At 55.4% G+C, this 26,120-nt stretch overlaps 2 protein-coding genes across 10 annotated transcripts in view; one reads left to right on the forward strand and one right to left on the reverse strand.

Annotated features, from left to right (window-relative positions):
* IFT140 (intraflagellar transport 140) overlaps window positions 1-5,888 on the reverse strand; it is a 66,307-nt gene extending 60,419 nt beyond the window's left edge. The window contains exons 1-3 of one of the 6 annotated variants that reach the window (XM_057487800.1): window positions 5,085-5,202; window positions 4,302-4,396; window positions 1,834-2,014 (exon numbers count right to left, since the gene is read on the reverse strand). In XM_057487800.1, coding sequence (XP_057343783.1) covers window positions 1,834-1,980 — 147 coding nt within the window. In that variant the 5' untranslated portion in view covers window positions 1,981-2,014; window positions 4,302-4,396; window positions 5,085-5,202. Of the gene's footprint in view, window positions 1-1,833; window positions 2,015-4,301; window positions 4,397-5,084; window positions 5,213-5,273 lie in introns of those variants that run through there. The other 5 variants (XM_057487799.1, XM_057487802.1, XM_057487801.1 and 2 more) reach the window with 5 other exon arrangements.
* Window positions 5,889-7,009: 1,121 nt separating this feature from the next.
* CRAMP1 (cramped chromatin regulator homolog 1) overlaps window positions 7,010-26,120 on the forward strand; it is a 52,377-nt gene continuing 33,266 nt past the window's right edge. For 2 of the 4 annotated variants that reach the window (XM_036915902.2, XM_036915904.2), the window contains exons 1-5: window positions 7,010-7,329; window positions 9,039-9,364; window positions 12,406-12,486; window positions 16,411-16,619; window positions 21,238-21,391. In XM_036915902.2, the coding sequence (XP_036771797.2) occupies window positions 9,040-9,364; window positions 12,406-12,486; window positions 16,411-16,619; window positions 21,238-21,391 (769 nt within the window). In that variant the 5' untranslated portion in view covers window positions 7,010-7,329; window position 9,039. The remainder of the gene's footprint in view (window positions 7,330-9,038; window positions 9,365-12,405; window positions 12,487-16,410; window positions 16,620-21,237; window positions 21,392-26,120) is intronic. The other 2 variants (XM_036915903.2, XM_057487807.1) reach the window with 2 other exon arrangements.

Genomic DNA, 26,120 nt, shown 5'->3' on the forward strand with positions numbered 1-26,120 from the left:
AAGAGGCGAATCCCATATTACAGAGGGCGGCAGCTACTCTAAGAATTTCTGGCTGATCAACAGACTTGACATCAGCTAGAAGATATAAAGAGCTGGTTATTAAGGAAATGTTATATTTAATTTTCACAGAACACCAACCTTGTCCCTAGCTGAGCTATAAAAGCACAAAGTTAACACGCAACTGACCATGCTGAGCAGCTTACCAAGGAGTATGACCTCATACTCACAGCTGCTGGTGACTAGCTAGCATTTTGATGGGTTCCAATAAAACTTTATTTATAAAAACAAGCAGTGGGCTGGTAGGTGAAGTTTGTTGACCCCAATGTTCTAAGTGTTGTCAGGTGAACCCAAGAACCATTTGCAAAGCCAAAGTAATTTTCAGAATGATGCTAAGAAGTCACTAGCCTTGTTTACTTTCATCTCAGGAGTCCGCAGTGGAATTTTCCAGAGGCCATGTGGCTCGTGATGATATCACTGCTCTGACAGCTAATGGAATATGTGCTTGTATATTCTTGTGTTTTGTAGTATTTTCTAAGGAAGTAGATTTAGGGCATAAGTATGTGAGTTTTCAGAGAGTAACTTGGTTTGTTCTCAATAGTATTGGGCTCTTCCCAGAAATCTCCAGTTATAGATAGATTAGCGGCTTCATTATCATCCCATAAATCATTGTTTTGAAATCCTAAAGTTTTCCTTGTACAAATTAGAAACACAAGAAGTACACTTTAATAGCATTTAAAAAATTCTCTAAATTTTTAAGTTGTATCTCAAATTGTTATTTTAGAACTTAATAGTATTTATTCTAAAGAAAATGCCACAATACATACCAAAGAATTCTCTGGCTCCTAGATGGGAGGAATCTACTCCAAGGAAGCTGGGCAACACCGTGCTTGGTGCTGGGGCTGGACTAACAGCACAGATGGGGCCCCTGGCTGAACTTCCATCTCCAGAGGGGCAATGGGCACACGCCCCAGATGAGACCTCTGCGCTGAGTGCGCACACAGGCGGGTTTGCCCTTGTGATGGGAGGGCGACTTCCCTGGAGGGTGCCCACCGAGCCACTTTTGTCTGGAGGCTTAATGCAGTAACTGAGCAAACAGGCTAGGGGAGGCTCTCCTGCACGGAGGGTGCAGCACGGGCACCTGGGAAGGCTGCGGGAGCCTCGTCTGTCTGCAGACCAAAGGCAGAGCATGTGCAGGAGACAGGCAGCGCCAGGCCTTGGGGGGCCTGAGCACCACAGCGGGGCCTCCGTCCTTACCCAAGGAGCAATGCAGGGTTGGGAGAGGTGAGAGTAGGAGAGATTCCATCTGGGGCTCCAAGGGACAGTCTGCCCATGTGGGGCTGGCATGGGGTGGCCCTCAAGGATGTGGCTGCTGTGGTGAGGAAGCTGTGCTGGCTCACCAGAGGCTCGGGGGTAAATAGAGGAAACCTGGCAACGGATTACCAGTTGGGGGAGTTCAGGGTCACTGCCAGGCCCCATCCTGGGCATCGGGACACAGGGTGCGACCTTCACGGAGCAGGAGACACCGACATTCAGCCTTTGCAGGGAAGTGTGGGGCAGGAGCAGCGTGGGGCAAAGTTCTGGCCTTGTGGAGTTTGAGGTCTGTTTGAAACACCCAGGAGCTATCCCACAGGCAGATGGAGTCCTAAGTCTGCAGCTCGGGGGATTTGTGAGCATGAGATGTGGGTTTCTACCCCCACACACACCTTGCCCCTGCCAGATACACACACAGCCCCCCACCCCACACACCCTGCCCCACACATACATGCACGCACACAAGAGAGACAAGAGCCAGAGCTATTCAAGTCAGAATTGCAGCTTCCTTCCAGAACTCACCTGTTCCAGATATACATCCACTCTGCCTCCCGAGGTTGTACTGAGAGAGGCGACTGCCAGGAGTGGCTGGACAGGGTGCCAACTGATGTGGGAAGGAGAGCCAACTGAGTCTGGGGCTTCAAGTCGGTGGTCGAAATACAGGGCCATGACGAAAGTCAGACCTAGTCAGAGTTGAACCCTGCTGGAAAAAAAACAACCAAGTCCTGTAAGTTTTGAACAAAATAAAATGATTACATGATTGGGAAAGAGAAGTGTCACAAACCTACAACTGTAAAACATTCAGCAACTTATAAATAAATACCCCTCCAGAGCGATACAGGTCATTTCATGTGGGAGTGAGCTCTGACAGAGGAAAAAATACAATTAGAAGCAAGGGATTGGACCTGGAATGATCCAGGGTGTGATGGAAAAGAATAAGAGTGCCGTAAAGACAGCAGAAGCCAGCCCTGCAATCCAGACCACACACACACAGTGACTGTTGGCCATTCTGATTCCAATTCTAATAAAGGTAACTTATATGTCTATAGCTCCCCTTTAAGAAAACTTTCAAACCAAAAAAAGCACAAACTGCTTCACAAGAGAAATATACAAAAAACCCTAGTACTCAATGTCCGATAAAGCCTGAAAACCAAGATTGCTTCTCCCTCTGACTCTCAGATAGTAGAAGGCAAGAGGATTCCTTTGCCAGACTCAAGAAGGCAAAGCCATGGCCACTGTGGACTTGAACTGGATTAGAACTTAGTGTCTTTCTTTCCTGGAAAAGATGTGCATTCTGGCCCTTTGGACGAGGGTGAGTGTGGTGGATGAACTTATGCTAACTGGGACAGAAAAGAGCATTTTTAGGTTGGTTTGCTATCATTTAAAATTATCCAACTTCAACCCATTAGGAGGGCTTTCATCAGAAAAACAGAAAATAACAAGTGTGGTGAGGATGGGGAGAAATTGGAACCCTTGTGCATTGCTGCTGGGAGTGTGAGACGGCGCAGCCGCTGCGGAAAACTACAGTGGCTCCTTTATTTTGAACACAGAATCACCATATGACCTAGTGATTCCGCTTCTGGGTACACACTCAAGAGAACTGAAATCAGGGACTTGACCAGATACTTGCACACCAATATTCACAGCAGCATTACTCACAATAGCCAAAAGGTGGTTACTACCCAAATGTCTACTGGTGGATGAATGAATAAACAAAATGTGGTAAATTCATACAATGGAATGTTATTCAGCCTTGGGAAGATGAAAAAGTTCTGGAGAGGATGGTGGGGATAGTTACACAATATGTGAGTGTGCTTAATGCCCCTGCACTGTATATTACAAATGCTTAGAATGGTAAGTTTTATGTTTCGCATATTTAAATACAACAAAAAAGTTGTGCAAAAAAATTATTCAACACCTGCAAACTTCTCACTAGAGTAGGGAATGGACCGTGCTGTCTGCTTTTAGCAATACGACGGTGTATCAGAGGGAGCCATGAAAGCTAGTTTGCATCTGGAGAAGGGACGCCACTCAGTGAGAAGCCAGAAGGCATGGGGGCACAAATGACAGTCACATTTCAAATGTCTACCTTTTTCCTTTGACCCTATACCCTGAATACTAAACAAGGGCACGATTTTTGAGGGTGGGCAGCACTAATGGCAGAGCACCCAGATGGGGCTCCCACGGGGGCAGCCAGGCTCTGGCTGAGGGGGCAGGGCGGGTGGGGACTGGAGTCAGGGGAAGGGGCAGGATCCAGGGGCTCCTGCACACATATCACTTAGGGGACAGCTACATGGGTCAGTGTTCTTGTTGCAAACCTTCAAGCAAAGCCATTAAAAATGAAAACACACCAGATAAAAACCTGGGCTATTTAATACAGCAAAGGACACCTTTTACAACGAGTTTTAACACGTTGCAGCCAACAAAGGGTCTAAATCCTGGGCTATGGGAAATTTGTATTCCTATTTAACAGGTTTGTGAAAATATGCCTCTGAAAAATGAGCAGCATGTTAACGTGTAGTTATGATGGAGAGTTACAACGCCACTTGAAAAAGTTAAACCTGATTTCTCGTCTTTTTAATTTCAAATGTTGCCTTGTAATAAAACATATATTGCTAACAGGTTTTTAAATGACTCTTTTCCTGCCTGAACATTCCCCAGAGGTGCTCCTACATTCCAACTTTGGGTTCTCCATCCTTGCATTTAGATTTTATTGCAAATGTGTGTGTTTGACCATCCCCCGCTCCCTACCAGATCATCTGCCTCATAGGGCGGGAGGCCATGGGAATGCCCCCAGTCCTCTAGAACAATGCCTAGCAAAGAAAAATATTCTTGATGTTTTGTTAGTTGTAAAAAGCAGGTCACAGGCTAGGGTCAGTGAGTCCATTTTTACACAGTGTATGATTTTTTTCATCATTCTTTTTACCTGCATTCTAACATTTTTCTTTAAGGAACAACTGTTATCTGCCTAATTATAAAAGAAAAGTTACCAAGGCTGCTTCTGGTTTCCAGGCAGCCCGCTCTCCACCCTTCTTGAGAACGTACTTATGTTTTGCTTCATAAACTCCTGCTGTTTAAAACTGTCCTAAAAAAAAAGTTTCCAAAGTAAAACACAAGGAAAAGCGCTGACGACCAATGAAATCATTACCTGATGCCATCTATTCACGGCATCAGGTCGGAAACAAGTGCACTTCCGTTTCTAGGGTCCTTTGAACACAAAACGATTTGGCACATGTATAAATATTGGGGAAAAGAAAAATAATTCCATGTGTCCTGATGTGCTCCTCTTGCCTCCAACATTCCAACTTCTTGGGCCCCCATTACACCCGCCTTTGGGAAAGATTCTGTTGAGCTCGTTCAACCACGGGGGGCTGGCTTACTAAGGCTAATTTTAGCGACGCTACTGCCCGCAGATGCTGCTCGAGGGGCAGGAAGAACTCCAGGGCCTCAGGGGCTGGGTGGAGGCGTCGGGGGACGGCACTAGCGGCCACCCCGGGAAGCCTCCGCGCTGGGCAACGGCCCCCGGGGCCGGACAGCGCAGGGTCCCAGTTGCACCAGCGACGCCAAGGGAAGCCTTCTCTGGTTTGGACCCGGGGCCGCAGGACCCAGCGCGCAAAGGCGGATTTTTTCTGTTCCTGCCCGCGGTATCACCCGGAGCCCTGCCGGCGCCGCCCAGCCCCCGCCCGGTTCCCCGGGCCTCGCCCAGCCTCGCCCAGCCCCGCCGCCCTCAGTTGGCCCAGGACTGCGCCTGGGGAGGCCCGTCTCGCGCTCACCGCTCCGACGCCGAGCCTGCGGCCCGTGGCCTTGACCTGCGGCAGGGCCGAGGCCGGATTTCCGGACGAAAATAACCTCGTCGCCGCCCGCCCCAGCCCCGACCCCGGCTCCGACGCGCCTCGGCGCCCCCACCCCGCCATGCGCCAGGCTACCGGCCCCGGTCAGCCCTCGCCCCAGACCGGACTTACCTCCCGACAGTCGTCGCGCCGCCGCACGTTGCCGGGACAACAACTGCGAGCAGAACGCGGAAACAGCCGAAGGTGAGAGACGCGGGGACCGAGACAGCCCGAAGTGCCCCGGGAGGCCGGAAATAGCCGAAGACTATCGGGAGTGTTCGTGCTGCGCGGAGGGCTGCATCGCCCGCGGGCGCCCCGGGCAGCGACTAGGCGGTCACAGAGACAGTTTCTTCGCACCGCAGCCGCGGACCAGAATCAACGTTAGTTTGGAAAGGGGCTGAGAGGCCAGGATGTGCCGTCCTGTGCAGAGAAGGGAAGCTGGGGGAATTTCTGTAGGTGTGACAGGGATGCAAAGCCTGGGAGGCCCCGCTCAGTAGTTACACCTTTCCAACCTCTTAGGCCTCAGAGGTGGGGTAGAGGAAGTGGAGGATGGCCTCAGAGACTGTGGGGGAAACACGGGACGCCACCTGAAGACTCTCCTCTCTGGCCACTCCAATTGCTGGGGCTTCTGGACTCCAGAACGCTTGCTAGGCTCGCTGTTGTGTCTTGTCTCAAAGAGGAGGCAAGTATTTCCGAGAAAAGCCTACTGATTCGACATAGTTCTATGACTTAGTAGGTAACCTAGACGTTCAGTGCTTTGGGTACTATATGGAACCTACGGTGAGAAAACGGTAGCCAAGGATACAGGTTCATCCCATTTGAAACCACCCTGATTCGTGGCAGCAGACTGCATTCCCAAGGGCAATTAGCAACGTGAGCCCTCGCTTTTCGGTCAGGTGTGGTTAAACTAATTTAGAAATTAACTTTGAAAACCAAAATAATGTCAGAGCCTTTAAAAAAATGGTTACTATAGCAAAAAGCAGCAAAAAGGTCTACCTTGTTAAACTAATGAGAGAAAAAAAAGGAAAATGTAGGTACTACTGGATCCCTCGCGATAGGTGCTGGATCCCATACGTGCAAGGAAGATTCTATTTTAAAAACCCCATTTTTATAAACACTAGAATTTTTTTATTAAATACACTTGACACGTAACATTTTGTAAGTTTAAGATGTACAGAGTGTGACTTGCATATATTATTATCATGTCATATATTGCCCATGCAGCGGTATTTAGCACATTGCATAATTATAGCACAGTATTATTGTCTTGTCTTTCACTGGTCAGTGCATTAGACCTCTGCGGCTTGTTTACTGCTCCTCACACGTCTGCACCCTTCAACACCACCACTTACCACCTCCCACATAAACACCAGCATTTTGAAAACACTCCTTTATCGCCGTAGTGAAGAAAAATGAGCTAATGACCTTTAGCTATGCTAAAGAAGTTGAAGAGCACAGACTCGATCCAATAAAGGCTGTTTATCTGCCTCAGCTGCACTTCTACATTTCGTTGCTGAAAACCGCGTTCGCGTTCAAGACTCCGCGCAGCGCGGCGTTTTCTTCTCACGCATCCGTCAACATGGCCACGGCCAATCACAGCCCGGTGCTGACTCTATTGGCTGTCGGTACACCAATCCGGAGAGACGCACCGTCCCGCACGGCCGCGAGGTTAGCGTCACAACATTACTGTCGTTGTAGGCCCGCCCCTTTCCCCCGCCCGGCGTCCGTGCGTGCATGTGCGCGCGCCGGCTGCTGGCCAATGGGAGCGCCCCTGGTGGGGCGCGTCTGTTGGAATCCCCGGGCGTGCTCGTCCCCGAGCGCGTCGCCCCGCCTCGCCCCCGCCCCGCGCTCCCGCCGCCCCGCCCCGCCCGGCGTCGCCGCGGTCTTCGCCGGCCGCCGTAGCCGGAACTGCTGCTGAGCGCGGCGGGCCGGGCCTCCGCGAGGTTGAGAGGCCGCTGCACCGGCGCCCGCTGTACCGGCGCCCGCAGCCCCGTTGGCAGCACGACGGCTGCCGAGGGGACGTGCCGGGCCGAGTGCTGCTCTGTGACCGCCTTCAAGGCGGAAGGATCACACCGGCGTCGCGGCCTCTCTGCAGCCGGGGCTGCCCGGCCCGGCCAGTTCTGAGGGCGCCTGGGAGGCCCCCGGGGGACCCGGGAAGCCAGGCTGCTGCGAGGCGTTGATGATAAAGGTGACCGAGGGTTGGGGCTCGGGAGGGGTGGGCCGCCCCGACTGGCTGTCACGGCGAGGTCCGGCTCCCAGTCGCATCTGGGCTTCGAGGGAAGCGGCCTGCGCCCTTGCGGCGGTGGTTACGCACGCGGTGCTTTGTCGGGGCGGCTCCGGGGAGCCCGGGAGGAGGGTTGTTGACTTGACAGAGCCCTTTGTGTGCAGCCCGAAATCGGCCCAAGGGGAAGGGCTTTGCTTTTAGAGCCGGGACTGTGCTTGAGGTGATTCCACCTCTGTGCTCAGTCGGGATGTTGGAGGTTTTCTCTGAAAGGATTCCATCCTTTCCTATTAGGGGGAAAAGTATTAAGTCGTGTCTTCTGAGTTCAGTTCAGTGTCTTCCAATAGTCAGCCTGGCGAACGGGCAGGTTTATCCTGTCGCGGCTGATGTGTGCTGTGCCTGGGTCCTGGGTTGACTGGATAGCTTTGGGGTGGTAGGTCCCTGGGCAGTAGGGTTCTCCACATTATAACCCAGGGAAAGGAAACTCTTAAGGATATTTTCAGGTGTCCTAAGGAGGAATGGATCGGTTGAGAATGAACAGTGAGAAGTCCTGTGCAATGAAGTTCTTCAAGTTTGGGTGTTTGTCTTGTATAGTTCTAGTCTTTGGCAGGCTTTGTTGTTGTTGTTCTTTAAACCAGCATGAATTCAAATGACTTACAAGATCAATTTTAAGAGATGAAACTGTTACAGGTAAGTTTTTGACAGAATTCATCAGAGCAGTAGTGGGTGTCACTATGATTTTTACTCATTTCAAAGCTTTCTAGGAGAGGTGCTGGCCCCTGATTCTGTTTTTCACTGTTACCTTTGATGCTCTGTACTCCTTTTCCTTTTAAATGAAATGTCCGCATCCTCAGCAGTTGTGTTGAACATGTTAAACTCAGTTTGGGCATAGTGGCAACACCTGTTGAGGAATGTACTATTTCTCCTTTTTTGCTTCATTGCACGGCTTACATGACTGTTTCTCGGCTTTATAATGTTGTGAGGCACCTGGTCTTCTTGGTGAATTAATTTTTGCGTGGATCTGCTTCTGGAGCTACAAACACTTTTAGAGTCATCACACGGTAGTGGGTAACAAAGTTAATTCACGGATTCTATTAATGGCTGCCAAGAGTTTTAACACAGTTCTCTGTTGCCCATTCTCGCATCTGGACCTGGACAAAACCGTGGTGTCACTTTCACGGGTGGCTACAACCTGTCCCATGCAACAGGCTCCTTTACTGCAAAAGCGATTTTTAGTTCGTAAATCCCGGCAGCAGCACACGTCTCCCACCCTGGGAAGCAAGGTTCCCAGAAACCCCGAGCTTATTATTCTTTATGTCTGTTTTAAAATAAGCAGGCGGACGGGCAGCGCGGGCCTCCATGGACTTCCCTGTGTACGCAGGCGAGCCCGCGCTTCCCGACTGCCGCGGTCGGCCGGCGCCCCTCGGCCCCGCTGCGGGGGCCGGCGAGCGGGGCAGGTGCGCGGCCGGGGGGGGGGGGGCGGGGGCGGGGGCCGCGGGCGCGGGGCCGTCCGAGCCGCGTCCCGCCGCCGGTCCCCGCTCCCCGGGCGCGGCGCGGGCGCGGGGCCGGGAGGCTCGCGACAAACAACGGCGGCCATGTTGAGAGGGCCCGCGGCGGCGAAACTTGGGCGGCGGGCGGCCGGCCGCGCCTCACGGGCCCCGCCGCCTCCCCGGCAGGATGACAGTGAAGCTGGGCGACGGCGGCGGCGACGAGGGCCTCAAGCGGCTGGGCAAGCGGTCGGCGGACGAGGACGCGCTGGAAGGCGAGGGGCCCGGCGCGGCCGCGGCCCGGGACGGCGGCACAAAGAGGGACGCCGAGCCCCCCCGCGACGGCGGCGGCGGCCCCCCGGCCCCCGCGGGCGGCCCCCCGGCCCCGTCGCCGCCGCCCGCCTGCCCGCAGGACCAGCACCACTTCCTCAGGTCCAGCGTGCGGCCGCAGAGCAAGAGGCCCCGGAAGGACGCGTCCTGCGCCGGCGGCGGCGGCCCGGGGCCCCGCGGAAAAGGTACGGCGACCCCAGCCCCTCGCGCGCCCGGGCCCTGCGGAGCCTCCCTCCGTGCGCCGGGGCCGGATTCCCCAAGGTCGGCGTCCCCGGAAGGAGCCCGGGAAGTCGGTGGCGGGCGGTGGTTAGAGCCCAGGGGACACGCCTGCTGTGCCTGCGGCCCGACCCGGGGTGGGTGGCCGTCACCCGGCGGGTCACCTCGGGCGCCTCGCCCTCTGCCTCAAGTCTTCTAGACTCGGAAGTGTGGAGGGCGTCGGGATGTGGCCCCCTGAGCGCGCAGAAAAGGCTGCAGAGTGCCAGGGGAAGGATGTCCCCGCCTAGGGGGGTGAAGAGGCCTGGGGCCTGCGCAAGGAGCAGCGTCTGCGGTCACGGGCTGCTGTTCCGAGGTGCCCGAACTATCGCAGCTTCCCTAGGGTCCCCACAAAGTAACGAGACAGCTGGTGAGCTCTGTCCTGATGGCCACTCTCTGTTGTTCCCCGCATGCATCTGTTTATAGTTCAGCGTCCGCTTTTCTTTCACTGTAAAGGGAATTGCTCTTAACGTCCTCCTTGTCTCAGGCCATGTTTGCAGCTCTTTACAGGTAGCACATAACACACCAATTCCTGGTGCCTTTCCCCATGAGGAAACTTCTGCTTAGTTCCTTGGGAAATGGTAACTTAAAGTTTCTGGATGGTTCTGATAACTTCCAGAAGGAAGTATTTCAGGAGCTCACAGAGAGCCCATTTTGGACATCTGTGCCCGCTGTGTGCACTTACACTTGCTTCTGCTCATTCTCAACTGAGGAGGGCTGGCCTCTGAATGCACGGCCCCACTCACTGATTTGATGAACATTTTGGTGTAAGTACACTTACTTTAAGATGTAAGTATAAAGATAATACAATGTATTTCAGAAATTAAAGCTTGCTAATAAGCTTATTTTGGTGTGAGAGTTGCTGACCAGTTAGGAAGCATTCATTTTACTGGTTTCGTTTGTTTTGTAAAAACTAGTTGTTCACTCCTACTTAAAGGTGTGTTTTAAGTTGTCACTTGTAAGCCCCTGGGGTGCCTTTGAGGGTTGGTGTGTGGCTTCCGAATCCCTGGATCTGGAGTTGAGTTCCCAGCTTCGTCACTCTGCCCTCTGACCTCAGTCTGCATGCTTCACCTCAAACCCGTTTTTGTCAGAGAGGCATCTTCACCCTAAGCTGGGAGCAGCAGCGACTGCTCTGCTCTGTCTACGAGTGGCCGCTAGGATGCAGCAGCGTGCTGGCATGGCACCCTCTGTGCCCTGTTTATGGCTGCCTGCGTGTAGGTGAAGTGACGCTGAAACTTGCGTGTTTGCTTAGACCACTTGTGATGGTCCAGTGCTGAGGCGTGTGGCTCAGGAGAGGAGGTGTCCTGGGCCAGCCTTGCCTGGGATGGTTGGCACATTTGTTCTTGGTTCCCGTCCCAGCGTGGGGCTCAGGGCAGCATCGACTGTCATCGGTAAATCTGAATTTCATGTTCCTTGTTACTTACGTATTTGCCTATTTCAGCAAGCAAATGTTCAAGTCGTCAGTAAGCTCAGCAGTGAAGGAGAGGAGTGGAAAGCACGTCTTCTCTGCTGCACAGAAATTGCCTGGCCTGCACCTTCTTGGCGGGGCCTCTCTTGGTTTCTGCTCCGTGATCTGGGTCATTCGGATGCACTTCACCGCACGCCACAGCCCACCCTCCTCGGCGCAGGGCAGCCTCTGCTCACTGCCTCCAGTAACAACCAGCAAAGAGGGTCGGGTTGTGGCCGCCTGTCCGGCAGCCTCTGTCAGTGAGCCCTTGCGGGAGTGTCTGTCTTGCGGTGTGGAAATCTGCATCTGGTTGGTGGCTGTGGAGCAGCAAGACAGTGAATGGTGCTGGCGGTTCTCAGTTTTGACTTCAAATTACTGTAACTTCTGTTATGTTTACACAATGGTCGCTGGTGGTTCCTTGGTTGATTACTTACCAGGCTCTTGCTGGTTCCAGTCTTAACAGGTGTGAGAACCTGGCAGTGCATTTGCAGGAAAAGACTTGTGGAGAAAAGGAAATCCTCCTTGGGCTTCTCTCCATGGAACGGTGTTTTCTTTCTCTATAAGAACAGACTCATGTCAACTTCAGTGAAAAATGATTTTCTTTTGGTACAATTCTGAATTACATTCTCCTGAATTTATACAGGGAGGGTAGCTACAGTTTAGTGCCTTTGTGCCAGGCACTTGCACCTCTGTTACTTACTTTTAAGTTGGTTTGAATCACATGCCCAGGGTGAGCTGCAGACCTTGGATCTGCTTGATACCAAACAGATTTTCCTCCAGCCCTACCACAAGGCCCCGGTGACCTGAGGGTGCATTGACTGAAATGCAGAACTTGTGTTGGTGAACCTGCTGTGAGGTGGAGCCCCTGGTGCCCTTCCTCTTTGGCCAGTTTCTGATCTGGGTGGTTCTGGGCAAACGAGCCCATCTCTTGGAGACGTGGTTTTGTTGTTGTCAATGAGGACAGTGCCAGTGCCCACCTCACCGCAGTAAACGCAGCTGAGCCCTGCTGTGAGTGGGGAAAAGGCTTCAGCGCCTTGGCCACCAGTGTCGGGTGCAGCTGTGAGGTCGGGGGCTATGAGAAGTCTGAACAGCTGGACAGGGTGGAGGGGGTCACCTTTGGGGACATGGGAGGTAGACGTCCCAGGAATGCCTCCAGGCTGCTGCTGCCCTGTCAGGGTGGTCGGGCTGAGGGGTTCTCGAGGTGTGGGCAAAGTCAGACCCCCAATTTCCCTTGCTACCTCCCACCCCAAAAACACTTGTCCCACCTGGCTATTGGCAGGGGGGGTGGGGCTTATCATGAAATGCTCCGTCTCCCATTGTTCAGTGTCTCCTGGGTTTAGTGTGCTATATTTAGCTACTAGTAAATCATTGTATAGAATTTAATGTTTTGCCTGATCTGTGGGCTGCCTGTATTTTCTCCGTGTTTTTAAGACATCCCATGAAATGCCTCCCCTGATTCGGTCATCCTTGGGAGAGGGGAAGTATATTGGGAAGGGGTGAGCCAGCAGTCAGGCCTTCTCCCTCCAGAGATGCTGTTCAGCTGCGGCACCAAGGGGACGTCGCTGGACAAGCCCGAACTTCAGGCTCCTTGCTCTCAGAGTGGGTCAGGTGAGCTGGAAGCCACCTCCCATTGCGGTTCAGGGATGCAGGAGTCAGCCTCACAGAGCTGACTTGGGCCCTGCGTGTCGTCACGGGAGCCTTCTGGAAGGCGGATGGCCTGGAACCAGTGTCGTTCTCGACCTGGTGGGCTCTGCTTGGTGCTTGCCTCCTGGAGAGCGTGCGTCCCCAGCCAGGCATGTGCCTGTGTGGCCGGCTTTGCGAGGGCTCCGGCTCCTGCCTCAGGCTCCGCATGGCTGGTTGGAAGCAGCGGGCAGGCTGTGACGTTTGTGTCCTCCCTACTCTCGGGATTGTCACCAGACCACAGAGGCTAGAGCACCCACTTTTTGTCCAAATCTAACCCAGTAAATGATGTTTAGTGCGGTCAGCCTCAATGGTGACTGCATGAGCCCCCCTGGCCACCCGGGCAGGCAAGCGAGTGTCTGAGCTGGCTTTGCAGGTGCCGTGGAATCTGCATGCCTCGCTTCCGGCCTGCTGGGCTTGAGCTGTGGGGCTCAGCCTCCCCAGCGGAGAGGGGGTAGCTGCTCCCCTGCAGGCGGTGTGAGGGGCCATGGGTGAAGGTGCTGCAGTCCAGCTTGTACCTGCGAGTGCAGTGGGGTCCCCCGCAGCGATCTCTTTGAGGCAGGAACAGCGTCTTACTTTCCTGTGACCAGACCTGGCCCAGGCCTCAGGTGGTGTCCCTGGGTGCAAGCCTGGAGAGTGGGCTGCCCTGGGGCTGGTGGTTTGGGAGACAGTGGAGGCTGTTAAAGTCCTACTCAGAGGTGGGGCACAGCTGGCCTGGGGAGGGGAGGGAAGAAGGCAGCTGGCACCCTGGCTGCTGGAGGACTGTGGCACTGAAGTGGGTTGAGGGGGGACAGTGGGCCCTGTTAGGAGGCCCTGGCGGGTGAGCTGCAGGGCAGGCATAGGGAGCCCCAGCCTGTGCTGGGTGGGTTCTGCTCTCAATGGGCATCCACGTGCAAGGCCAGGCTCTTGATTCATGGCGTCCCTTCAGTTTCCTGGGTATGGACTTCCTCACGGGCACCCTGGCCAACCCTCTTTGTGGTAGCTGGTTACAGATGGGTGTGGCATCAGCCCTCTGTGTCTTGCTGGCCTTCTCATATCCACCCTGGGGAAGCCCCTGCGCCCACCCGCTCTTGTTCGAAATTGACTCCTTTCCCCGCTCTTGATTTTGACTTCCTCTGTTCTCTCTGCTTGCTTCCCCCTCTTGCCCCTTGGTTATCTCTGGCTTCATTTGGGGTTTTCTGCACTAAAGTGGCCTCCCCAGTGGTCACCACCACACTGCCAGGGCCGGAGCCCTTGCATGATGGGCCTGAGGGAGAGCAGCACGGCCTGTCCCCTGTGGCGCTGTGTGGGCGCAGCAGGCACTGTGGTCTCTTTCTACCCTGAACTTTGTGACCCTCCTTTACTTGTAAAAAGCATCCAAGATCTAGAACATTCGGCGCTGAATGTTAGACACGCTTACGTGGGGGCGATGTGCTGTTTTCTGAATGTTTGTGTGCTTGTTTGCTCTGCTGGGGATGTGTAATTTCTGAAGCATCAGGAGGGAAGGCTGAGCTCTCTGCGTCTGACATCTGGCCACTGGGAGGTGCGGTGTGCTGCCTGTGCCCTCGGCAGGGCTGGCTTTGGGTTGTACCTTCTTGCTTGTCCACCGGCTGGGTTTATCCTCTGCTCCACCCCTGCGTCCCCTTCTGGCTCAGAAGCACTTCCATCCCCGTCACCATGTGTTTGTTCTTATCTTGGGTCACCAGTGCCGTGACCCAGTACAGGCTCCAAGGTGCTAGCCAGACGTCAGCATCGTAGGACTTGCAGAAACCTGTTGCCTTCAGGTACATCTAATGCCATCTGGCAATGCTAAACTGGAGCTGCTCTTGGCAAGCAAATCGACTTTGTTTTGGAAAAAGTTTAGGAGTGTCCCATCAGAAGTTACTAATGACTCTGAAATGCTGTTGTGGGTGGTGCAGAGGGGGACAGGCAGCCCTTCTCCATGTGAGCCCTCGTGAGGAATTAGGGGCTCCCAACCGGCCAGAACTTGTAGTATTGAAGGGTGTGGTTTCCCATGGCACTCTAGCCTGCTCACCGCCCCCAGCAACCCCCAGCAAGGTGTCTCTGACCTATAATACACTGAAGGAAACCTGTGACCCTGGAAATGTGCTCCAAACCCCACCCCCCGCTCCCCCCGGTTGCTAGGTAGGTGCATTAGGTCACGTTTGAGTTGGTTTGGTGAGGAACGAAGTCAGGCTGTGTGCTGAGTGCATCTGCGGCCCATTCCGTAGCACAGCGATACCTGAATTGTGCCCGTGGGATGGGAAGGGGCAGCTGGGAGGCAGGCTGTGAAGGGAGGTAGCTTGGGCTTGCTTTTGTCTCATTTTGTAACTGTATTTAGGACTGTGACTGTTCAGTAGTCGTAGCGGGGGCCAGTGGCTCTTCGTGCGGTGATAGAAACGTGCTGTGCTGCCCAGCAGAGTAGCCACCCGCCAGCCACATGGGGACGTCGACTGTGGCTGAGTGACCAAGGAACTGGTTTTGGTTTTAGTTAATATTAATTAACCAATATTTACATTTAAATAGCCTCAGGTGGCTGTTGAATTAGATGCACAGCTCTGATGAGCAGCGATTTTTGGTCCCTGTTACACCGCACTCCGAATGTAACCCATCAGCAAACTCGCTTACTTTTCCCCTTGAGACCATCAAACCCGTCCCGTGTCGCTGAGTATTATCTCCTGTAAGCAGGAAAACACGCTCTGCTTTCTGACAGCTGGCTCGTGGGATTTTGATGAAATGGCACCGATGCACGACCATTTGGAAAGGCACAAGGTGTGTCCGCAGGCAGTGGCCTTGTGTTTTTCTGAGGCATCTTATCTTTGCAAACACGTATGGGTTGATGGACTTTTGAATGTTCATTTTTTATTTGTCATGGTTTTCTGTGAAGCTCCTTGTCTCTCACCCCCACTTTGGAGGCAGACCTCCTTCGAGGGACTGGGGGAATCGTGGACCTGGTGCCCCAGGCTGTGCGGCTGCCCTGGAAGGGCCTCCACCCAGTGAAAACCAGAAAGCGGGCCTTGGGAAAAACTCATGATTATGTCATTAGGAAAGCATTTTAACAATAATCTGCATTTACTTGGCTTTTGCCTTTTAGAGCATTTTTATTTTTATGGTCTTACTTTTTACCCTTGTTGTTTAGAGTTTGGGAGATTTCCCACTGTGTGCCTGCCCTGGAGTTCCCTGCAAAGTGCTGGTTGCCAGCTGGGTGCTGCGCCCCGAGGGGGAGGAGCTGGCCGGGTGGGAGGCTCAGGCTGCCATAGGTCCCTGCTGCCTGCTGCTGGTCACCTCCGCAGCGCTCGCCCGCATCCTCTAGGGGTGCCCGGCCAGGTGGTGCCCCTCTGCTCTTGCACCTGCCTCAGCTGGTCTGCGGGGCTCGTCTGGCCATGGACCTGAGGCTTAAAGAGCATGTGCAAGGTTGTTGGCTCCCTCTGAACCCCTGATTTTGTCGGCGGCAGTGGAATGAGAATTTTTTTAGAGATTCTTAGGCATCAGATGATTGATATCCTGAATTATTGATTGTATCTGAAAGTGGGTAGTGTTGTATACACATCTGAATGTTTTTCTGAGTTTCAACTTCAGTTTGTTTATTCAAAAAGATATGAATTATTTCACCCAAAACCTTGTTTGAAAAAGAAAGATGCTGTGAGTGTGATGTGGGGTCTCAGGGCCCCAGGGGACACAGTGGCCGTGCCCCAGGGGCCCACACAGACTCGCCCTCCCCTTTTCCTCACTGTGAATACCTCGGGAGCTGGGCCTCAGGGTGCTATGGGGACAGCGTCACTGCGGAGCAGCCCCAGGCCCCTGTGCAGCTGCCAGGGGCTTCCCGGCTCCTCGCTTCTGGAGCAGGTCACTGTTTATTTCTCCCTCCCCAAGGAGCCGACAGTGGTGGATCATCGTCATCGTCCGGAAGCGGGTCTGGGGCAGCCCTGGCTGCCCCTGCTGCTCCCGCAGGGGGCTCTCGCTCCTCCTCTCGGAACTCAGGGTCGTCGGGAGCTGAGAAGGAAGAGGGCAGGAAGGTCCGGCGACAGTGGGAGTCGTGGAGCGCAGAGGACAAGAACACGTTCTTCGAGGGGCTGTACGAGGTGAGTGCTTGCCCCGCCACTGCTTGCTGGGCCCTCTGCCCCCGCTCCCTCCGTGAGCCGGCCCTGACCTGCCACCCCCCAGGTCGGGCAGCCCGCCCCCCACCGTGTGCCCTGCCCGCAGCCCTGGCCCTCAGCCTCCTGGGTGACGGGAGAGCTCCTACAAGTTGGGAGGCTGGCCGAGCCTCTTGGTGGCCTCTCACGCACAGCCCTTGCCGAAGCATGTACCTCCTCTCTGGGCCTTCCCCGCGTAGCTGGGGGAGCCCATTCAGGAGGGTGTCCCCTGAAGGAGCGGGGCACGGGCACCCTCGCCACATCAGTCAGATCAGGCAGCTCGGCCCTGACAGGCATCGCCGCTCACCCAGGGCAGCGCGGCCTGTCCCAGATGTGGAGAGAAGCTGCTCCAGACCCCAGGGCCCAGAGAAGCGGGCATGCCTGCCAGCCGCTGTCACCACGTGCTTGACTTTAAATGTGTGTGGTTTCAGTGAGCATGATTTTTATTAGCGTCAGGTGCATTTTTTGTGGCGGTTTGTAGTGCTTTTGCTTAATGTTTTTCTGCCTGGAAATGTTGTGCTTCAGGTGTAGAGCGGTGGCCTGTGTGCCTGGTGCGCACTGTGCGAAGCACAGCCACGCCCACTCCAGTGCCACCGGGCGGGTGCAGGCTCCAGCGGCAGAGCGAAGCGGTCAAGGCAGATTCCCAGCGGCCCGCGACAGGGCACACCTGCCCTCCAGCCGGTCCTTGCTCTTCTTAACCACACTGACGCTGGTGGTTGCTGTGGTTCTTTCCAGATTCTGTTTTAAGTAAGGTTACAGTGAACGTCTTTGTGCGCGTCCATGCTTCACGCTTGTCTCGGGTAGAGCGTCTAGAGGGGGTTGCTCGGCCAGTGAGCCATTCCTTCCAGTGGTGGAGTCACTGAGCTGCTGGAAGTGTTGGCGAGCCTGCGAGACAAGGCTCGGGAAGGAGGCTCTGGACTGAAGCCATGACGTGTTCACCCAGAGATCAGAAAAGGAGGCCCCACGTAGGCAGGGGCGAGAACTCTGCTGGCTACAGGGTGCCCCCGTGGCCGCCCTCCTCCCTCCTGGGCCGGCAGTTCAGTTCTGCTGTCTGCTTGGAGGGGACCCGTGCATCAGTGCCGTTTGAGTCGGTTGTCCAAAGAGAGAAGCCCATGTCCGTATGAGGCTTGTTCCAATAGGTACAGTCATTCAGACAAATCCAAATGTATGATTATATCCCCTAACCATACCTTCTTTATGCTGTTTGTTAGGCATGGGGGACTTGTGATTTCTGGAACGTTCTCAGAGCAGCAGCCATTGCTGATTCTTACATGAGTAGTTGCTGCTGTGGTGTGGCCCTTCCTGCCTGCCTGGGAGGGCATGGGTCCTGCGGGGGCAGAAGGGGCACGGGAGGTGTGGCTGTCTGTGACAAGGGGGGGTCACCGTCAGTGGTGCTGGTTCACCCCCTCTTTGCTGGGATAGCCTTCTTGTTGGAAGTTTTTCAGGCAGATGTCTGTTTTAAGGTCTCCTGAAATCCTTGGTTACTGACACCACCAACTGTGTTGTGATCCCTTAATGCTTCTGTGCCTGTGCTGTGTATGTATTCCGTATGTGAGAGCACAGCACACACTTTGTGTCTGTCATTTTGTGTGTCTGCCCACGACTCCTGGCACTCTGGCGGGGTCTTGACCCAAGGCTGGTCAGCCCGGCATATGTGGCCTGTGGGGTCCAGGCTCACACATGCCTCTGCTCCATGGAGGGAATCTGCTGCAGTGCTTGTCCAGGTGGTCTCTGCCTTTGTGGTGCCCACAGGCACCCAGCTCAACACGGGAAGGCCCTGGGAGGTTGAGTGGCTCCGTGCTGGGATGGACGAGGGAGGCCTGGCCCAGGCGCGACGGTGCAGGGGCTGTGATGACACAATCACCTTGTGCACTGGAGGTGACGTGTTTGTATGTCCTCTCTACGTCAGACATGCTCCGGGGCAAGAGTGTCACCGCCAGTGCCTGCTCCAGTTAGGGTGGTTCTGGGCAGGACTCAACCTGGCTGGCCCACCCCAGGCTCCAGCCTGTGGTCGGGTGCGGGGCGGACCCCTGATCCCTGCCATCTTTTTGACATCCTCCTACCTGCATCCACAGCAGCTCCTCACAGAGCCTGCCGCCGGCTGGCCGTCTTCCCTTCTCATGTCCGTCTGCCTGTGTTTGCTTTTGTGGACAGTTCTTGATTCCTGCAGAACAGTCGAGTGGGCAGCAGCCTGTGCTTGCTTTCTGCCCGGTCGGCCGTTGTAAAGGCCCCATCTGCTAGAGCACCAGGGGCCCTAGAAGTGTAAAGAAACCCCCGAAAGGGGCCAGCAGTGGTTAGGGGCTGTGACAGCAACATCAAAGCTGGCCTGTTGGAAGGTGGGTGGTGCCGACACTCCAGAGGGCTCAGAAGTCACCACCCCAGATTCTGGCCCCTGCAGGTGTGTCGGCGCGCCTCTGCCCGGTCAGCCCACTGCCAAATGCAGCCGTGAGTGGGGCTGTGTTTGTGTCTGTCAGATTCTGGACCCGGAGGAAGGGGCTCTGGATGAGCTCGGACTTTTTACCCCTTACTTGCTGTTGTTTTAAAAGCTGTGAAGAAGCCTTCACTCTTTGAGGTTTTTATTTTTTATCTTTTCCTTTTAAAACAATTACAGACTTGGAGAAAGTTACAGAAAGAGACAATCTGTGTGCTGCTCACCTGCTTCCCTGTGTTCCTAGAGAGCAGGCTGTGGGGAGGCTGCCCCCCTGCCCACCCACCCTGCCACAGCCTGCACTCCTGCTGATGTCCGTTTCTGGACCAGGATCCCACGTAGTCCTTGGCTTCACGACGCCTACGCCCTCCCTGCCTGGGACAGGTGCTCAGTCTCCCCATTGTCCCCATCTCAGGGCCGTGACACGGTGGAAGGCTTCTGGTCCGTCGGTCGTGGAGCGCCCCTCAGATGGGGCTTATCTGTGGTTTCTTCCTCATGACTGAATTTACATTTTGTGTTTTGCCCAAAGTGCCCCTGGCAGCCAGGCTGTCCTGAGTGGGGCATGTGATCCGGCTCGGTGCTGGTGGCCCCGCGTCCAGGTGGCGTTTCCCTGGCTCCCCACTGCCAAGCCCTTTGTTTTTGCTTTGAGGCAGTGTGAGCACTCTGTCTCGCATCACCCTCCTCCCGGTGATGGTAGCTGTCACCCCTTCTTACCTGAGCAGCTGGTACTGTGCTGTCTGTCCAGTGACAACCTGCAGTTGCATTATTCTTTCTATGTTTCTTAGTTGGAAAATGGAAAATCTCATGCAAGAATGAGCTCTCCCTTTTCCCCCATTTATGTATTCAGGCACACCTCGTAGACACTGCAGGCTTAGTTTCTGACCACTGTAATAAAGCAAGTAACACATGGATTTTGGGTTTCCTGGGATGTGTAAGTTACAAGTTATGTTCACTCCACACTGTCATCTGCTAAGTGTGCAGTGGCAGCATGTCTCAATGAACACTGCACTCACCTTAATTAAAAAATGCTGACCATCACCTGAGCTTTCTGCAAGTGTCATCAACGATCACAGACCCGTTGCACATACAGTGATGAGGAAGTTTGAAATACTGTGGGAATTACCAAAACATGACAGAGACATAAGTGGGCAATGCTGTTGGGAAAATGGTCCCAAAGACTCGCTCACTGCAGGGTTACCACAGACCTTCAGTTTGCAAACAATGCGCCATGTGTGCAGTACAGCAAAGCAAGGGGAGCTCGAGCTCAGCTGTTGGTTTCTGACCATGTGGACTTGGGTACTTAGGCTGTTGCCTGGGTCACTATCTGTTGAGATCACTGTTGATTTTCTTGCCCAAATTGTTGTAGGTTCTGCCCCTGGCAGCCCTGTAGGGCACCTGTGCTGCTCTTGTGCTTCAAGCACGCCTTCACTTTCTGCACCACAAGGCAGTCCAGACCCACTGGGTGCTTTCCCGGCCACATTGGCCGTTCCTCCAAAGTGGGGCCCTGGGCCCTCCTGCTGCTCTTGCTGGCTTTGTTCTGGTGGGAGGACCAACAGCTGGTCCTCACTGTGGCCGTTCCTGAACAACACTGACGATGACCGTGTTCTCTGGAAAGGAATTCTGTTCTGCAAGTCTAAGCATACTCAGCTTTTGCGTGGAGGTGTTGAAGGAAGGGGCAGCCCGAGGTGCGTCCAGAGCACCGTCTGTGTGGTCCTTACCGAGTGTTCACATTCGCAGTCCCTGTTCAAATACAGAAGGCATGTTGTGTGACAGAAGCGATGAGCATGTTTCTGAATAGCTGGCATGTTGCTAGATCCGATGCCAGAGGCACAGCACCCTGAGCCGCTCCTCCTGTGTTCTGTGTTCTCACGGAGCTGTTGAGCTTCACGGCCTCTGAGCGACTTGCGAGGCCGAGCCCCTTGTCGCATGACCAGCTTTGTGTCCCTCCTGCTCCAGGGCCCTTGCCTCTCTGGTCTCCGTGTGCTGGGAAAATCCTGTCCTTGAGTCTCCACTGCTGCTTTATCTATTTAATTTTAATTAAAACCTGGCCGTGGGGCCCATCTCCTACCTCGGAAAGCATGCCCCGTGCAGAAGGCCGCCTTGTTTGGCACTCATGCTAACGTGGACCTCCTCTCGCAGCACGGGAAGGACTTCGAGGCCATTCAGAACAACATCGCCCTCAAGTACCGGAAGAAAGGCAAGCCGGCGAGCATGGTGAAGAACAAAGAGCAGGTCCGGCACTTCTACTACCGCACATGGCACAAGATCACCAAGTACATCGACTTTGATCATGGTGAGCACGTGGGCTCGGCTGGCCATGTGGCTGGGAATGTGGCTGCCAGCAGGCCCACTGGGCTTCCTCTTGGGCAGCGTCTCCACCGGGTGGGTGGCCTGGGGTCTCGGTGCCTTGCGGGGCCTTGGCTGGCGGTGGCCTCGTAACTGCTGGTCAGGCTGAGTCATGAGAGGCTGTGTGTGCCTCCGGTGGCTCTGGGAGCCCACTGGGAAGGAGGTCAGTGAGGAGGAGCAGGCCACGGGCCGGGCAGGCAAGAGTCAGGCGCCCCCTGCTCACCCTTCTCTCCCGAGTTGGGGCTCATTGTGGGGCGGGCTGGGCAGGGCCTGGTGTGCGTCAGCCTGGAGGGGAGGGCTAGCTTTCCCCAGTTCCAGCCACCATCTTGCCTCAAGACCTGCAGACTCCCGCCTTTAATCTACACATCCAGGTCGTGCCGGGGTGGTTCTGACTTTGGGCCAGAGCGGCCTCTGTGCCCGGTGTCTGTCCTCGGGTGGCGTGCCCCTCCTGCCTGCGCCTGCCAGGAGAGTCGGTGCCCAGTCCACAGTCCCCATCCTCCTCGGTCACTCTCATCTCTGCAGCTCCACTCGCAGCTCCGTCATTCTGCCCTTGGCATCTACTAACTCCACTTACTCCTGACGCTTCTCCTCAAACCATGTAAACTCCGATCCAGAATGTCCCTCCCCCCAGAACCCCTGCTGCGAGCCCCCCTGCCAGCCCTGCCCTCCCTGTTCTCACCTTGGCCCTGCCTGGGCTGTTCTGTCGGCAGCACCAGCGTGTCTCAGCTGTGGCGCATCCGCCACCTGGGGACCCGTCCAACCCTCCCTGGTTCTTCCCACATCAGGATGCAGGGACCAGCAGTTCCTCCTCTGGCCTTAGAGAGGCCCACACAGCATGATTCAAGCTCTCTGTAAGGGTCAGATGACAAATATTTTTTGCTTTGGGAGTTTTACAGTCTTTACGAAACTTCTTCGGTCTGCTGTCTGAGCTCATCGTAGACCACATACATGAGTGTGTGTCACCGAGTCCAGCCAGGCTTATTCATACTGAGAGGCCATGGCTGGACTTGGCCTGCAAGCCATACTTCCTAGAGAAGTCCGTTCTCACTGCCAGCATGTGGCTCGTGGGGACTGGGGGCCCAGTCTCCAGATGGCACGGTCATCTGGCACCGTCCCCTGGATGTATTTCCCTTTGAATCCTTGTGGGCATCCTCGCCCACTGGTTGGCCTTGCTGGTTCTCAGAGCTTTTCGGACCTGCCCCCCACCTGGCCCTCCTGCTGTGCACCATCTGTGCTCCTGTGAGGCCTGCTCCTGCCCTTCCCAGCCCGCCCCTCACACGCCGTGACCCACACGTGGGGCACGTCTGCCTGGGCTGCTCCCCCTCCCCCCACCAGACCCTGTGTCAACCTGCCATGGCTCCCAGGAGCAGGGCCATCAGCCTCCCGGGGACCTAGACCTTCCCTTTGCGTCTCGACTTCTGCCACCGCCCCCCGGCTGGCTTCCTTAACCTGCCCATCTCCCAGGAACCCTTGCCCAAATCCTGCCCGGTGCCTCTCTGTGAGCTCAGCACATGCTCTTCCTCGGAGATGCCAGTCACCCTCGGGCAGATAGGGAAACCCCAGCCCAGCATGCAGGCCCTCTCCAGGCCCACCCAGCAAACAACAGGAGCCGAAACCTCAGGGGGAGACAGAGCCCACACCGTCTCCTCACTCCTGTCTTAACATGTGATGTTTCCAGGCTGTGTTTCATGTCTGTGGACAGTTTCTCTGTGTATTTCTGTTAAATGTTATTTCTTTGAGTTGGCATGCCACACATGAATAAATTATACCTCTCCTTGTGGACCTGCAGGCCACTTCTGAGTGGTTTTAAATAAGGCAGGAGTGGGCGTCTTTATGCATAGCACATGTGCCTGCAGATAAACTCACACGATTGTGACAAAATTAGTCTCATCATGAGCATCTTGTGAGTGCTGTCTGACTGCCCTCTGGGAGCTGGCCCAGGGGCCTGTCTGCTGCCTCACTTATGTCCCATCTGCTGCTGTCCCAGACCGAGGCAAGGAGCCCCTGACAGTCGGGCTTGTGCCGCTCCAGCAAGTCCCGTCTTCATGGCGAGACCTCATGTGAAGTGCCTTCTTTTTGCTGAGTCGCTGGCCCTGCTGAGCTGTTCTCTGGCCAGCAAGATGCTCGTTTCTCACTTGCCTTTCTAAGGTATCTTGTCTCCTTCAGAGCCTTTTACTGGTGATCTCAAGGGCTATCCTCCTTCCCATCCTTGCAAGAACGGGGGTCTTGGTGTTTATGAAGCATAACCAGGGCTGCTGGGAGGAGGCTCATGTCCCCAGCCCTCTGGCTGCAGGGGCCTCCAGTCCAACCTGGTGGCATCTTGGGGAAAATGTGACACAAAGGGAAAGGCGGGCCCAACATCGTTTACCAGCTTGCCCGTTTGCGTGAGACGGCCGCTCTTTCCAGAGGCCGTGGAAGCAGGCTGTGGATTTCCCTGCTTTGGGGTGGTCCCCAGGTCTGACACACAGGTCTTTTGCTAACACCATTTTGCTCATTTGCTCTCAGCACCCACGTGGCCATTTGTCCTGGACAGCCTCTGCTGGCTGTGGGACACACAGCATGGCCGTGCCCGCCCCTGCCCAGGCTGCCCCCTGCAGTGCCTGCCTTCCAGCTGTGCGCGTCCTTCGTGGAGACGGTCTCTCAGGGCACCCGTTCATCTGGAAACACCAGCCCTGGCTCAGCTGGCTGTGCCCAAGGCTTTTTATCATCCTCACAGCTGCCAGCCTTCCCTCCATGGCCCGTGAGATGGCGTTCAGGGCACCGGCTCTTCCTCTGTTGCCTTTTCCACCCTTGTTACATGTCACATTCGCTGGCAGCTTTCTGCAGGTCATTCCGTGAGGGCGGGTCCTTCGAGCTGGTGTTGAGCTCTCTTCAGACAAGGACGCTGCCCACTGCGTGCAGAGGACAGTAGGCCGTGTGGCGTGGGGCACGGCAAGGGGTCGAGGCCATTCCAGGAGCTGGGATCCAGCCTGCTCTGCCTGTTCCCCTCAGCTGTGCTGCAGGCACCCTGGGCGCTGTTCAGGGGATGCTCAGGTCGCAGGGTGGACGGGGCCTCAGCTGCCGCTCCGATGTCTGGGGGTGCGTGGCCAGGCCTGCCCCCTGCAGGCTTTGTCTGTGTGGGTCTCAGAAGGTGCGTGGAGGGGACATCCCTCTTCTGAGCACTTGGGTCGCCTCTTCCTGCCAGGCGGCCTGACCTCCGCCATCCCAGGAGGCATCCGCCACCTCAGTCCTTTATTGACAGCTGGCACAGGGTGAAGGGTGGACACGCCGGCCATGCTCAGGTCCCACTCCTGCGGCACGCTGCCGCCCCAGCTCCTGCTGGCCTCCCTGCTTTGCTGGTGACCCGTGTCTCCCTCCCTCCTCCACCTCCTCCCTGTACCACACGCTTCTTGGGGTCCTGTATCCTGTGTCTTGTTCTGGGTGGCCCCACGAGAGGTGCCTTCTTCTTTTGAGCTGATGGGCCCCCGGCTCCCTGGCTCCGCTCACCTCCCCCAGCAGGTGGCTGTTTGGAGCCCCAGCCTGCCTGCCATTCTGTGCCACACGGGCAGCTGCGCCAGGGCTGTTTGGTCCCTTCCCAACCCCTGGCAGCTGCCGACCTGCTCCTGCCCCCGTGGATTTGCCTGTCCTGGTTGCTCCATATAAATAGAGCCTTTCATGTTGGCCTCCTTCGCTGAGCACGTTCCCAGGCCCATGCACGCCATAGTGTGCGCTCGAGCCTGCCCTCCTGGTGGCTGAGTGACGTTCCGTCATCTGCATGGGCGGCAGGACGGCCCTTAGACTTCCCACAGCAGGGATCCCTATGAAAGCCGGAAGAGTGCTTTCTCTTAGAACCTTCTGGAATGTTTGGCATGTGATGTTTGCAGAATCTGAAGGTCCTGAGGGCCTGTCCATGGTTCAGAATCCTGATTTTAGATCATTTTTCAAAACCTTATTGTCCACGTACTAATAAAATTTTTTCCTTTCCTATTGTCACACACAGCCAAAGGTTCAGACTTTGCGAAGGGGTCTCTGAGGAGAGACCTCGAGAGGACAGCTGTGAGTGAGGGTGCAGAGATGAGGCCGTCGGGCTGCCTCTGCTGGGCCTCCACTCAGGCTGGCGCCCGTGCTTTCCTGTCAGGGTTCATGCCCTCATGTCCCCTTAAGGCGCCTGTGAGTGGGCCGTGCAGGCAGGCACTGGGGACCCAGGGCCTCCCGTCCTTCTCTGCCCTCCCTGACCCCTTGCTTCTGTCCAGATGGTGTCAGGCAGTGGCTCTGTAGGAAAGGGGGTAGGCAGCAGGGCCACATTCCGTCTCGGGTCAGCCTTCAGTAACTTGTGGAACCTTCTGGAAATCCCCTACAGCTGCCTGCTCATACCAAAGGCTGTGACTCAGTGGTGTGGCCAGGTGCAGGTGCAGGGCAGGTGGGACATGTGCTCTCGTAACTACACGTTGCTTCCCAAATAAAACCGGGTCTGTCGCTAAGGAATGGGGAAGAGTGGCTGTCGGTGGTCTGGAGCTCTGAGCTGCAGCTCTCTTACGTGTCTGACCCCAGACATGTATGTCAGCCATCAAAGGAGAGCGGCGGGCGAGCTTCCTTGGCTCAGGCAGCCAGCCTTGTGCCGAGGTGGGCGGAGGGCGGGATGGCAGGCGGGTCAGTCCCTGCGCTGCCTCCATGGAAGCTGGTGAGCTGGATGTTCA

The sequence above is a fragment of the Manis pentadactyla genome, chromosome 10 (genome assembly GCF_030020395.1).
Source record: "Manis pentadactyla isolate mManPen7 chromosome 10, mManPen7.hap1, whole genome shotgun sequence".
Classification (NCBI taxonomy): domain Eukaryota; kingdom Metazoa; phylum Chordata; class Mammalia; order Pholidota; family Manidae; genus Manis; species Manis pentadactyla.